The 15,162-nt window shown below is 49.7% G+C and overlaps 1 protein-coding gene across 1 annotated transcript; it reads left to right on the forward strand.

Moving 5' to 3' along the window:
* The first annotated feature begins 14,210 nt into the window (after positions 1-14,210).
* Positions 14,211-14,775, forward strand: LOC133235970 (small ribosomal subunit protein uS14m-like). Its single transcript, XM_061397731.1, has one exon. The coding sequence runs from the start codon at positions 14,231-14,233 to the stop codon at positions 14,615-14,617; it is 387 nt and encodes a 128-aa protein (XP_061253715.1). The 5' UTR covers positions 14,211-14,230; the 3' UTR covers positions 14,618-14,775.
* The last annotated feature ends 387 nt before the right edge of the window (positions 14,776-15,162 follow it).

Below are 15,162 nucleotides of genomic sequence, written 5' to 3' on the forward strand. Positions count from 1 at the left end.
GTCTCCATTTTTTACAGCACAGTCATTTTTACAAAAATATTTGCAGATGTCATCAATTCTCCCAAAGGTTTCTCTTGGTATCTAAATCACCACTCTTTGGAGAATCGATACTGATTTTCTTGAAAATTTTCTCGTCTTCCCTCCTAACTGGTTCCATGCTTCCAGAGCCTCTTTTGCTGACAGCTTTGCACGGGATCTGAGCAGTGTGGCCTCCGAATTTCCATCATCTTCACAAAAACTTCTACCTGTTTGGCCAGATTTGCATTGTCGTCCTGCAGACTGTTTATTTTGGCAGGAAAGCTTTGAATCCTGGGATAGGGACTTCCCTGGTGGTCCAGTGGTTAAGACCCCAAACTTCCACTGCAGGAGGCATGGGTTTGATCCCTGGTTGGGGAACTAAGATTCCACATGCCATGCAGTGTGCCCTCCCCCAAAAAAAGGAGAGTCCTGGGATTACAAAAACTCCTCAAGCCTGCCATCCCACTTAATTCACCCAATATTGAGGGTGTGCACTGAGCACCTTTTTTTTTTTTTAATACTTATTTATTTGGCTGTGCTGGGTCTCAGTTGCAGCACGGGAGCTCTTTAGTTGAGACATGTGGGATCTAGTTCCCTGACCGGGGATCGAACCTGCACCCCCTGCAGTGGACGCATGGAGTCTTAACCACTGGACTGCCAGGGAAGTCCTCCTGAGCACTATTTTAGACACAATGAATAAGGCACTGTGTTACTCAGTGGTGTCCAAAGAAACAGAACCAATTAAAAAAAAAAATATATATATATATACACACACACACAACAGCTATGTGTTGGAAAGTGAAAGCGTTAGTTGCTCAGTCACGTTGAACCCTGTGACCCCATGGACTGTGTGACCCCACGGACCGTAGCCTCATGGAATTCTCCAGGCAAGGATACTAGAGTGGGGAGACAGTAGTAATTTAAGTATATTTATAATGAGCAGTTGGCTCTTGTGATCCTGGAAGCTGAGAAGCCTCCCGACCTGCTCTGTGCAGACGGGGGGCCCAGGAAAGCCGGTGGCGGAGGCGCAGTCCAGGCCTGCAGGGTGAGGGCCCCTTGGGGGAAGGAGAGCCATGTCCGGCCCTGCAGTCGGGTGGAGAGTGCACGCTCCCTGATCCACTGCGTTCTCCTCAGGCCTCGCAGGCCGAGTGCTGCCACCCTCAATGGAAGCAGCGTCTGCTTTACTCAGTCTGCTGATTCCAGCTCTAACCTTTCTGGAAACATCCTCAGAGACACCCCAGACAATGTTTTACCAGCTACTGGGGGCATCCCGTGACCCAGTCACACTGACACATAAAGTGACCCATCGCACACCTTTGGCGGTTATTCCCTTTCCTGCTGAGGGGACAGCGCACACTGAGCAACTCCCCCAGCCGCCTCCTTCGTCCTCAGACACACACACACCACCCACCTTCTCCTGATCATTCCTGTGAGAACACACACACCACCGAACATTCTCTTCATTCCCATGAGAACACACACACACCACCCACATTCTCCTCATCATTCCTGTGAGAACACACACACACACCACCCACCTTCTCTTCATCATTCCCGTGAGAACACACACACACCACTCACATTCTCCTCATCATTCCCGTGAGAACACACACACACACCACCCACCTTCTCCTCATCATTCCCGTGAGAACACACACACCACTCACCTTCTCCTCATCATTCCCGTGAGAACACACACACACACACATTCTCCTGATCATTCCCATGAGAACACACACACCACCCACATTCTCATCATTCCCGTGAGAACACACACACACACCACCCACCTTCTCCTCATCATTCCCGTGAGAACACACACACACATTCTCCTGATCATTCCCATGAGAACACACACACCACCCACATTCTCCTCATCATTCCCGTGAGAACACACACACCATCCACCTTCTCATCATTCCCGTGTGAACACACACACCATCCACCTTCTCCTCATCATTCCCGTGAGAACACACACACCACCCACCTTCTCCTCATCATTCCCGTGAGAACACACACACACACACATTCTCCTGATCATTCCCATGAGAACACACACACCACCCACATTCTCCTCATCATTCCCGTGAGAACACACACACCACCCACATTCTCCTCATCATTCCCGTGAGAACACACACCACCCACATTCTCCTCATCATTCCCGTGAGAACACACACCACCCACATTCTCCTCATCATTCCCGTGAGAACACACACACACACATTCTCCTCATCATTCCCGTGAGAACATACACACCACCGCACATGCTCCTGATCATTCCCGTGAGAACACACACACCACCCACCTTCTCCTCATCATTCCCGTGAGAATACACACACACACACACACACACACACACACACATTCTCCTCATCATTCCCGTGAGAACACACACACACACATTCTCCTCATCATTCCCGTGAGAACACACACACACACATTCTCCTCATCATTCCCGTGAGAACATACACACCACCGCACATGCTCCTGATCATTCCCGTGAGAACATACACACCACCCACCTTCTCCTCATCATTCCCGTGAGAACACACACACACACACACGCACACACACACACGCACACACCACCACACATGCTCCTGATCATTCCCATGAGAACACACACACCCATTCTCCTGATCATTCCCGTGAGAACACACACACCACCGAACATTCTCATCATTCCCATGAGAACACACACACACCACCCACATTCTCCTCATCATTCCTGTGAGAACACACACACACACCACCCACCTTCTCCTCATCATTCCCGTGAGAACACACACACCACCCACCTTCTCCTCATCATTCCCATGAGAACACACACACACACATTCTCCTGATCATTCCCGTGAGAACACACACACCACCCACCTTCTCCTCATCATTCCTGTGAGAACACACACACACACATACACACACACACATTCTCCTCATCATTACCGTGAGAACACACACATACACACATTCTCCTCATCATTCCCGTGAGAACACACACACCACCACACATGTTCCTGATCATTACCGTGAGAACACACACACACACGCACACACCACCGCACATGCTCCTGATCATTCCCATGAGAACACACACACCCATTCTCCTGATCATTCCCGTGAGAACACACACACCACTCACATTCTTCTGATCTTTCCTGTGAGAAGCCTGAAGGGTTGTTTCCAGAAACATCAGGGGCAGACCAAGATTACCATCTGTGAGAAAGGGAAACCACGACATGGGAGAGAGGAGGGTTCAGACGTGAATGACCTAAGGACCCCGCGGGCCTCATCCTCTCAGCTGAACAATGATGGACAGCGTCGAACCAGGGAGAAGCCCGGCCTCGCTCTCTCCTGGCCCTAGACCCCCGTAGCTCAGCATCAGGCCGCCCTGAGCCAGGACCGACCGGTGTTAGACATGCTCCCCGATGTGCTAAGTGAGACAGCTGCGTCTGAGCCTGACACCACCAGACGCCATGGTGAGGGAAAGACTGCTGCCCACACCCTCAGCCACGACACAGTACAGTTACGGGACAAGGGGCGACATTACAGCAAAGGCCGTGAGGGTCGCCCCTGAGCGTGCAAGGGTGGGGCGGTGGGTTCACACAGGGCCCCAGGGGGCCCCAGAGGCTCCATGGCGGTCTCCCCAGGGCCAGCACGAGATGAGTCAGGCTCTGGGCTGCCTCCCACCCACCCAGACTTTGACTGAAACAACCACTTTGATCAGATTGACGTTTGGGATGTGATCAAAGCTGTTGTTTAAAAAAAAAAAACACACAAGATTTTGGTTTTAAAGCTTAAAAACCTATGATCTAGAGCAAAGGGCAGCCTAGAGCCCAGATCTGGCCCATCTCCTATTTTTAGAAATAAAATTAAATCGAAACTCAGTCCTACTGGTGTGTCCGTCGCCCACGACCTCCCTGTGGTCTAAGAGCTGACCAGACTCGCTGAGAGAGAAACCATAGGACCTACAAAGCCTCAAAGATGTACCCTCTGGCCTCTTACAGAAAAAGGTTGCCAACCCCTGGTTTAGAGAAAAGACGTCTGGAGTTGGACGAGCTCAGATACCTGCGCATCCCCTGAGCTCTCTGCATCCCCGCAGGAGTCACGATGCAGAGAAAGGACCAGCCTCCTTCACCACCCAGCGTCACCATCAAGGTTTCATTCCCTCAGCCACCAACTGCGGTGTACACCCCTCTGCACGCTGGGGTTTACAGTGGGCATGCGGGTCCTGCACCCTTCTCCCCACGCCTCCTTCCTCAAGGTGATCCACTGTGTGGAAAGGGTGCATAGCTTCACAGCTTCCCAAGCTTGCATTTCTTATTAAAGCAGATTCCAAAAACAGGTTAGGCTACCCAACTCCAGTATTCTTGGGCTTCCCTGGTGGCTCAGCTGGTAAAGAATCCACCTGCAATGCGGGAGACCTGGGTTCGGTCCCTGGGTTGGGAAGATCCCCTGGAGAAGGGAATGGGTACCCACTTCAGTATTCTGGCCTGGAGAATTCCATGGACTGTGTAGTCTATGGGGTCGCAAAGAATTGGACATGACTGAGCGACTCTCATTTTCACTTTTCTTTCCAAAAACATGGGATATGCCCTTGGTTCTCTAACATGTTCCAGGTAGCACCTGCTCTGGTTGGCACAGCCTTCGCCTCACACCACTTTAGACCTGCTGAGTTCAAGGACAGTGAGCTCTCCACAACCCTCCCCTAAGAGCAGCCCCCTCGCTGCCAACCAGGCTCCTTACTGGGGAAGGGGGATTGTTTGTTCCCCTGCTGATGACGAGCCTAGGCTAGGTGGGGTGATGGTTAATTTTATGCATCAACTTGGCTGAGCCCTGCCTGCGTGAGTGCTCAGTTGCTTCAGTCGTGTCAGACTCTTTGCAACCCCCTGGAGTGCACCCTGCCAGGCTTCTCTGTCCATGGGATTCTCCAGGCAAGAATCCTGGAGTGGGTTGCCATGCCCTCCTCCAGGGGATCTTCCCAACCCAGGGATCGAACCCACAGCTCCTTCGTCTCCTGCTTTGCAGGTGGATTCTTTACTGCCGAGCCGCCGAGGAAGCCTGTGGCTGGGCTCTGGTACCCAGATAAGTTGGTCAGGCATTATTCTGGATGTTTCTGTGAGGGTGCTCTGTGGGTCAGATTAACATCTGAAGTTGCAGAGCTTTGCTGCTGTTGTTTTTGCTGCACTGAGTCTGTGTTGGAGTGTGTGGGCTTAGTTGTTCCACAGCATGTGGGATCTTAGCTCCCTGACCAGGGATCAAACCCATGTCCCCTGCGGTGGAGGGCAGACTCCCAACCACTGGACCACCAGGGATATACCTGAAGTTTGTAAAGTTTGAGGTAAGTAGATTTTCCTCCCTCGTAAGGACAGCCTTTATCTAGTCAAAGGCCCCCGTAGAATAAAAGCCTGACCTCTCTCCGCTGAGCAAGAAGGAATTCAGCCAATAGATGCCCTTGAACTTGGATTGCAGCCTTGGATCCTCCCTGGGAGTCCCAACCTGCCAGCCCACCTTGGAGATTCTGGACTTGCCAGATGCCATGACAGTGTGAGCCAAGGCCTCAGAGTATATCCCTCTACACAAATATACACGCAGCCTGTTGGTTGGAGAGCCCTGACTGATACCATGGGTAAACCAAGCTGGGCCTTCCTGTCCATCCACACAGGTTCAACTCGGGGCAGAAAGTGGGAGGTCCAGAACATTCTCTGATCTGGGATTTCGGGGCCAGGCACTTTAAGGGTCACTGGGGAGTTGCACTGTTGCCGTTAATAAGGCAACACTTAGACCCCAACTGGGCCCCTGAAGTGTGTTTTCTGTCAGAGAGGAGGGCACCAGCAGTTGGCACCCTGAACCGTTTGTCACAGTCCATTTAAAAGGCATCTGAAACTCATTCGGAGGTGTAAATGATCTTCTGGAAAAACAAGATCTTTTTTCCAGAGATACGTCGTTCAGTCGCTCAGTTGTGTCCGACTGAGATCCCATGAACTGCAGCACGTCAGGCTTCCCACATTTCCAGAAATAGGTAAATTTCCAAAAGAACAGCTTTTTACTGGTTTTCCTACTGGTATTCTCTTCTTCCTTATAGCAATACTTTTGTGAATTTTCCATATATTCTTCAATTAGTAAGTATTGTTTTTGTGTGCAAAAAAGAATTTAAATATAAATTTACTGGGCTTCACTGCTTCCTGCCCTTCACATTGCTGTCATTTTCCCCTTTCATCTGATACTGAGATGACCCAAGTTATAAACTCAAGCTGCTGACTTGGGGCATTCATTTACTCACGTGCTGATTCACTGGACACATTTCACTCTGCGCCTGTGCGTCCATGTACTGTAACAGGTGCTGGGCCCTCTGGAGTCAGCTGGTCTGAGTTCACATCCCAGGTCTGCTCCTGATTTGCCGTGTGACCTCAGTCAAGTTATTTCATCATAAAACAGGGCCGACACTGGATGAAATGGGCCAGCAAGTGAAGGGTTCAGGCAGTCTGAGCGGCTGTCAGCTCTCAGTACTGATCAGTTGTCACAATTACGATTCTGAAAAGGAAACATTTTTGGTGGCAGGAGTTTCTGTTTCTTTCTTTTTTAAAAAATAATGTTTTTTCTTCCTGGCTGTGCCGGGTCTTCGTTGCTGTCTGTGGACTTTCTCTAGTTGCAGCGAGCAGCGGCTGCTCTCTAGTTGCGGTCATCGGGGAGCATGGGCTCTAGGCAGGCAAGCTCAGCAGGTGGGGCGCACGGGCTTAGTTGCCCAGAGGCATGTGGGATCTCCCCGGACCAGAGATCGAACCCGTGTCCCCCGCGATGCAAGGAGGACTCTTAACCACTGGACCACCAGGGATGCCCTGTCTGCTGGTTTCTGTTTTCAAAGTGAAGGAGGAGATGATCAGACTGTCATTTTGAGGGAAGCAAAGAGGGACATGAACGGGATCGGGGGCAAGACTGGGCTCAATACACCCCTCGCGGCAACGAGATGGGGGTCTCATGATGTTCTCCAGGGCAGGAGCAGAGGGAAGATGTGGATTAGTCCCAGCTGGGTTTCACTTGGGTGTGATGCAAGGTCGTGGAAACCAGGCATGTGGGCAAGGGAGAGGACTATGTAACAGCAGAAACACACAGAGGAGTGCAGTGACCCACCAGGCTCTACACAGCAGTCCGCAACCTTTTTTGCTCCAGGGACTAGTTTTGTGGAAGACAATTGTTCCACGGACCAAGGGTGGTGGGATAGTTTGGGGATGATTCAGGCATGCTACAGGCATCTTGCACTTTATTTCTATTGTTACATCAGCTCCACCTCAGATCATCAGCTTTAGATCGCAGAGGCTGGCGACTCATGCAGCAGAGACGACACCAGGCTGTTACATAACCGGAAGCAGCCTCCCCCTGGCTCAGGGCACAAGGAACGCAGCGCCCGTGTATTTTTCAAACGGAACCGGCTAAGGCTGCAGCACTCCAGATTAGCAGGAAGTTCAACACCTCCGGCTTGAGGCTTCCCGCCAGCCTCCCAGTATTGTCCAAAACCCCACATGCTTATTAGCATCTCCAAGGCCAGTCCTGTCCAGTCACGAGAAGTGAAAGCAGACAAATGCCCTTGAGGCTGAAGGAAGCCACGGTCACCCCCAGAACTCGGCTGCTCCAGAATGAGCTGCCCTAGCCAGGCATCAGGGTTCACAAGACCTATGAGCAGATCTCGTCTTGTGATTCACAGCAATCGCTCATGCGTTGATGCTTCTGTGGGCTTCAATCATGCATGCTAAGTCACCTCAGTAGTGTCTGACTCTGTGCGACCCCATGAACTGTAGCTTGCCAGGCTCCTCTGTCTATGGAATTCTCTAGGCAAGAATACTGGAGTGAGTCACCGCACCCTCCTCCAGGGCATCTTCCTGACCCAGGGATCGAACCCATGTCTCTCGCGTCTCCTGCATCAGCAGGCAGTTCTTTCCCACTAGCACCAACCTGGGAAGCCCACTGTGGGCTTCACGATGGAGCAATTCTTCACACAGAATCCCACTTTCCAAGGTCTCTACCCCAAACCAGCCCAGACTCCCTGACCATGTCCCACTGCAGACATGACCCAAATCCAGCAGAGAAGTGTTCCCACCCAAAAGACTTCAGAACTGTCTTCTCCCCCATGACACCCTGCATCATCCCATTGAGTCCAGTCCCCGTCCCCTCGGGACCGGTGGCCCCAGGAAGGCCTTGGAGGGATCGCTTCTTGACCTCCCTCAGCAGGAACCTTCCCAATCAGTAAAATCCAAATAACATTCAACCTCAAAAGGGAAAAGCTGGGGGCTTTCCCGGTAGCTCAGGGGTGAAGAATCCGCCTGCAGATGCAGGAGACACGGATTTGATCCCTGATTCTGAAGTTGATCCACATGCCTGGAGCAACTGAGCCTGGGAGCCGCAACCACTGAGCCTGGGCTCCAGAGCCCGGAGCCACAGTAAGAGGGGCCACCGCAGTGAGAAGTCCCCATGCCTCAAGGAGAGAGCAGCTCCCGGCTCTCCAGAACTGGAGAAAACGCCCTCACAGCAACGAGGACCGAGAACTGCCAAAAACAAAATAACTCAAAAGCTTAAGAAAAGGGAAAGACTGGAGTTTCCCTTTCCTTCCTCATGGGACGTTCCTTATCTTCCTACAATTTGGAGACCAGGGGAATGGGTGACTTCAATCAAGTCACCAGGAAGCCCTGCCCCACTCTATCCCCCCAGGGCAGAAAAATAATTGGCAATGGTGGCTTCTCTCCGTGGGCAAAAATAAAACTAAAAATTGATTGAGACTCAGCAATAACAAGCAATGCAACTAAAAAATGGACTGAAGGCCTGAACAGACACCTCACCAAAGAGGGCATACAGATGGCAAGTAAGCACACGAAAAGATGCTCATTACGCCCATGAAATGCAAGTTAAAACAGTAAGATACCACTGCATACCTTTTAGAGCAGCCAGAATCCAGAACACTGACGACACCAAATGCGGGTGGATATGGAGCAACAGGGACCCTGGTTCATTGCTGGTGGAAATGCAAAATGGTACAGACACTTTAGAAGTCAGTTTGCTTGTTTCTTATGAGCTAAGCATAATCTTACTATACAATCCAGCAATCATGCTCCTTGGTGTCTACCTCAAGGAGTAGAAAACTTAGGTCCACACAAAAATCTGCGTGCAATATTTATAGCAGCTTTATTCATAATTGCCAAAACCTGGAAGCCACAAAGATGTTCTTCCATAAGTGAATGGATATAAAAAATTAAAAAAAAAAGACACATCCAGACAATGGAATATCATTCAGCACTAAAAATAATTGAGCTGTCAAGCTTTGAAAGGGTATGGAAGAACCTTAAATGCCTATTCCTAAGTGAAAGACAATCTGAAATGGCCACGTTATATAATTCCAACTATACAACGTAGGGAAAAGGTAAAACTATGGAGACAGTAAAAGGCTCAGGGGTTTCTCAGGGTTAGAGGGAAGGGAAATGGCAACCCACTCCAGTATTCTTGCTTGGAAAGTCCCGTGAACAGAGGAGCCTGGCAGGCTGCAGTCCATGGGGTCTCAGAGTCAGACATGACTGAGGGACTAAACCACCACCGGAGGGGCAGGAGGCCTAGGTGAGCGCAGAGGGCAAGCACTGCCTTGGTCTTGGAACTTAGGCTTTACTCTCGAAGCCTTTACACAGACAAAGTGTAACAGTTTAGTCACTCAGCAAAGCTGGGGACCTTTAGCTCCTCCTCCAGGGCTGTAGATAACATTCTGAGCCAGATCCTGTGAGCTGTCTGCAGACACTGGAGCCCCCCAAGGGGGAAGAAGATGACCACATGATGACCAAATGGAAGCTATGACCTAAACCGCTCCACGTCACACAATTCCAAGAACTGGCCTCAAAGAAGTGGGAACAAACCCTGGAACTAAAGATTAACTGTACTTAAAACCACCAAGATGACGCTGATCAGACCAGCGCATGGCTGATTCCAAGCTGACGGTGCTGCCCTGCTCCCTCCCACTGCCCGAACAACCCTGAGACTCTCCTTTGAAAGCTCCCATCCCCTGAGCAGCAAGTCTGAGTGGGTTCTCGGACAGGAGTCCACCTTCTCCCCGGGGGTTGCCAGCCTCGGAAATGAAGCAATCTTTCATTTCCTACTTGAGTACCGGCTCAAAAGCGGCGAGCAGCCAGACCTGGGTTTGGTAACAACAGGACTTTTAGGGATGTAGAAGTATTCTATAGGATAAAGATGGATACACGTCATCATATAGACGGTCCCTGACTTATGACAGTTCGATACAGTTTTTCAAGTTTATAGTGACGTGAAAGCAATACACGCTCAGTAGAAACATGTTTCACATTTTGAATTTTGGTCATTTTCTGGGTTAGGGATGCACAGTGTGATCTTTTCAGGACACTCAGTTCAGTTCAGTCACTCAGTCGTGTCCGACTCTTTGCGACCCCGTGGACGCTGGGCAGAGGCAGCTCCTCGTCAGCCATGTGACCACAAGCGTAAACAACCCAACTGATACACCTGGACCGTTTCAAACCCAGACAACCACTCTGCTCTTCACTTTGAGTCCAGTACCCAATACGTTACATGAGATATTCAGTGCTTTTTTGGAGAATAGTTTTGTGGTAATTTTACCCAACTGTAGGCGTCCGTGGTAAAGAACCTGACTGCCAGTGCAGGAGACACAGGAGATGTAGGTTCGATCCCTGGGTCAGGAAGATCCCCTGGAGAAGGGAATGGCACCCCACTCCAGCATTCTTGCCTGGAGAATCCCATGGACAGAGGAGCCTGGCGCGCTACAGTGCATTCGGTCGCAGAGTCGGACACGACTGAGCAACTAACACTTTGACTTGAGATTCCTATTCGACATGCAGGGGTGATACCAAGTCCGGAATTGAGAGGCAAAGGCAGGAGTGGTCAACGTGTGAAGGGTACTGAATGTGGAGGGACTGATGAGACAGTCTGGGGAGTGGATGGAGACAGGGAAGAGGTGGGGAGAGTGAGCCAGGGCATCCCAGTGCTCAGAGCCCAGGGGTAAAGGAAGGAACCACGCTGCACCCTGGGAAGGGGTGGCCTGCGATGCAGGAGGGAGATGCAGGGGAGAGGGGGTCTGGGGAGGGTGGAACGAGTTTCCAGAAGGCGCCCAGCAGTGATGGCATCTACAGTTGGTCAAGATGAGGACTGAGACTGGGCCATTGGATTGGGCAGTCAAAGCCACCTGTGGGCCTGACCCAGCAGTTTAGGAGAAGGTTAGCAGCAAAAGCCTGATCTCAAAGAGATCCAAGAGAGAACAAGAGGAAGGAAAGAGGACAGCGAGTATAGAAAACTCTTTGGGGGACTTCCCTGGGTGGTTACGGCTCCGTCCTTTCAATGCAGGGGCTATTGGTTCGACCAGGGAAATGAAGATTCCATATGCCACGTGTGAGGTCAAAAGAGAAAAGAAAGAAAACTCTTTTGTAGAGGTTTGCCACCAAGGAGAGCAGAGAAACTGGTGGTAACTAGAGAGAAGTCTAGTGTTTCTTGGTTTGATTTTGTTTGGTTTTAAGATGATGATCAATCAGCAGATTTGGGTGCTGATGAAAATGAGTCAGTAAAGAACTGACAATACCAGATAGAAGTAATTTTTTAGGCCGAGCACAGAATAACTCCTCCGCTGCAACAGCAGGGATGATCAGGCTTTTTAGAAGTTAGCGCAGTTTTATCCCTGGGAGTTTCATTTCAGCTTTCCGCCATAAGGTGGCAGTAGGCGACTTTGCATCAGCCCAACAACCCTTAAAGAACACCTTGGGGAAAATAGCAAAAGCTGAGGGCGATTCCAATTCTTGTCGTGTTAAAGACGCGCCAGGGGTTCTGAAGGACCACACGAGCCTCCTCAGGCCTCCAGCCTCTTCTTGAATAGCATCTTCTTGGTCAGTCCTTACCTGTCCAATTGCGCCCTCTCTGGAGAAGGTGATACTCTCTCAGACTCAAAGGATGCTTGCTGCTATCTAGGGAAGAGCATGGCGGAGGGTGACTGCCAGGTGGTCACCTAGGCAACCGCAACTGGGATGGATTTCAGAAAGAGGCTGAGGGCAGAAAGAACAAGGAGGGGATGATGGCAGCAGTCTAGCTAAGAGATGCTTGCCCTGGGACTAGAGCAGGATGGTCAATATGGAATGACAAGTTGTTCAGTCGCTCAGTCGTGTCCAGCTCTTCGAAACCCCATGGACTACAGCACGCCAGACTTCCCTGTCTTTCACCATCTCCTGGAGTCTGCTCAAACTCACGTCTATTGTGTCGATGATGCCATCCAACCATCTCATCCTCTGTCATCCCCTTCTCCTCCTGCCTTCAATCTTTCCCAGCATCAGAGTCCTTTCCAATGAGTCATGGCTCTTCGCATCAGGTGGCCAAAGTATTGGAGCTTTAGCTTCAGCATCAGTCCCTCCAATGAATATTCAGGACTGATTCTCTTTAGGATTGACTCATTTGATCTCCTTGCAGTCCAAGGAAAGGGCAAGAGGGTTTAGCATATACTTAGTAGGTGACAGATACCAGGAAAGGGAGACCTGGAGACTGGTTCTCAGGTTCTCACAGGTGAACAAGAGGATGTTGGTGTGAACTGAATGCAGAGGACCAGAACGTGGGAAGCACAGCCAATTTCAAGGGAAGGTGATGGCAGGTTTGGACTGCGGGATCTGAAATAAGTGGAGAGTGTTCAGGGGAGGTGTGCGGTTTCACACACGAACATGGTGCCTGCAAGAGGGCTAGGCGGAAGTCACCAGCTACTGTGAGCATAGTCAAAATACAAGCAAACTGGTTACTGTCAACATGGTTAGAACCTGAGAGTAGGTGACATCTGCTGGACAGAGACTACGGGATGAGAAAGAACATCCACACTGAGAATCATCAACATCTAAGATGAGCAGAGGACGAAATTCTCTCCAGAGGAGAAACAGGGAGTTGGAATCCTGGCAGCAGGAAGTTTCAAAAAAGAGGCTGTATTACTCTGCTATGTATGTGAGTCGTTTCTTCGTGTCCGACTCTTTGCAACCCCATGGGCTGTAGCCCGCCAGGCTCCTCTGCCCATGGAATTCTTCAGGCAAGAATACTACAGTGGGTAGGTATCCCCTTCTCCAGGGCATCTTCCTGACCCAGGGATTGAGCCTGGGTCTCCCTCATCGCAAGCAGATTCTTTGCCATCTGAGCCACCGGGGAAGACCTGCTACAGGCTGCCATAGTGAAGGACCTCATGCTGGGTGGCTGAAACAGGAAAGACTGATTTTCTCATGTTTCTGGAGGTTGAAAGTCCAAAAGCGAGGTAGTTTCACCTGAGGCTCTATCCGTGGCTTGTAGACGGCAACTGCTTTCTCTCTCTGTTTTCTTGGTCATCCCTCTGGGTGTGTCTGCATCCTCTTCTCCTTTTCTCATAAAGACAGCAGTCATCTCGGGTTAGGGCTCACCCTCGTGACCTCATTTTAACCTAACTGTCTCTTAAAAGCTTTTGTCTCCAAGTAAATAACCATCACAATCTGAAGCACTAAGGGTCAGCACTTCAGCTTATGAATTTGAGGGGGACACAGTTCAGACCATTGCAGTGGGTTCGATAGAATCAAACACAGCAGAGACACCCAGTAATTTAAAGCTGTAAAGTGTTCTTTGGGGGTTTAATCACTAATTCGTGGCTGACTCTTTGGACCCCATGGGCTGTAGCCCACCAGGCTCCTCTGTCCATGGGATTTTCCAGGCAAGAATGCCAGAGTGCATTGCCATTTCCTTCTCCAGGGGACCCTCCCAACCCAGGAATCGAACCAGGGTCTCCCTCATTGCAGGCAGATTATTTACCGATTGAGTTACCAAAGGGCCCTTTGGGTTTGGCGAAGCAGAGGTGATGGCTGACCTCAGTGCTGCTTGCTGAAGCCAGATGACAGTGGGTTATGAAGTTCTTAAGTGGAAACAAATAGTTTTGGAGAAACGTGGATGAATGTATATCCTTAGAGAGTTTGGAAGAGGGGATACTTTTTTTTCTTTTCAGCCACACCATGAATCATGCAGGATCTTAGATCCTCAACCAAGGGTTGAACCTGTGACCCTTGCAATGGACGCAGAGTCCTAACCCCTGGGCCACCAGGGGAGTCCCTGGAGGAGGAACTACTAATACCTCTGCCCACGTTCCTCATTTGGAAAGCAAAGTATAAGGATTTGAGAATAAAGTGGCAGCGGTTTGACATTTGCGGTGAACAAGATGGCTACCTCCATGCTCGGATCTCTGCTGCAGATCGTCTGGCAGGTGGTTCCTTCATCAGCTTCAGGCCAAGCTCGAAGTTACTATGTCGATTGGAGAATGTTGCGTGATGTAAAGAGAAGAAAAATGGCCTACGAATATGCAGATGAGAGGCTATGGATCAATTCTCTCAGGAAGAATACTATTCTTCCAAAACACCTTCAGGAGGTGGCTGATGAAGAAATTTCTGCCCTTCCCCAGGATAGCTGCCCCGTTAGAATCAGAAATCCATGTGTTATGATGTCCCGTCCACGAGGCGTAAAGCGGCCCTGGAGGCTCAGCCGTATCGTCTTCCGTCACTTAGCTGATCATGGGCAACTGTCTGGGATCCAGCAAGAAATATGGTGATCAGCTCCAGAACCTACTGACCTTGCAGGAAAACCATTTAGGCAAGAAGAGACTTTTCTAATAGATAAAAACCTGATTTTTATTTGAGTGTTCTGTCAGTGAATAATAGTTTTCTAAACATATTGTTCCCAAGCATAGTGCAAAGAGTAATTAAAAAAAAGAAGTTTGTGGGGAAAAAAAAAGGATTTGACACCAAGTAAATGAAGTATTATGAATATTATGATCTCTAGAGTAGAATAATTTCATTTATTGAGCACTTTTTCTGTGCTAGAAAAATTCATTTTAATCCTTCCAACAAATCTATGACATAGTATTGTTATCTTTATTAACAAGTGAAGGAACTGAAGCTTTGAGGGTTTAAACAACTTGTCCATGAAGATGCTACTTCAGATGGCCGGGCTGGGCTTTTTGAAAGCTACAAAACCCTGGGCCTTAACTACTTCATTATAGTGTCTGTATTTAAAATAGACAGTCAGCAAATTTGAGACAGGTTACTGACTAAAAGTTTGTAAGTTATTTGCTTAGATCATAGAATACATTTTCCC

Source organism: Bos javanicus, chromosome 23 (genome assembly GCF_032452875.1).
Source record: "Bos javanicus breed banteng chromosome 23, ARS-OSU_banteng_1.0, whole genome shotgun sequence".
NCBI lineage: Eukaryota > Metazoa > Chordata > Mammalia > Artiodactyla > Bovidae > Bos > Bos javanicus.

What these genes read in the sequence shown, in the direction of transcription:
- LOC133235970 (XM_061397731.1), top strand. Translation starts at nt 14,231, where the DNA reads ATGGCTACCTCCATGCTCGGATCTCTGCTGCAGATCGTCTGGCAGGTG.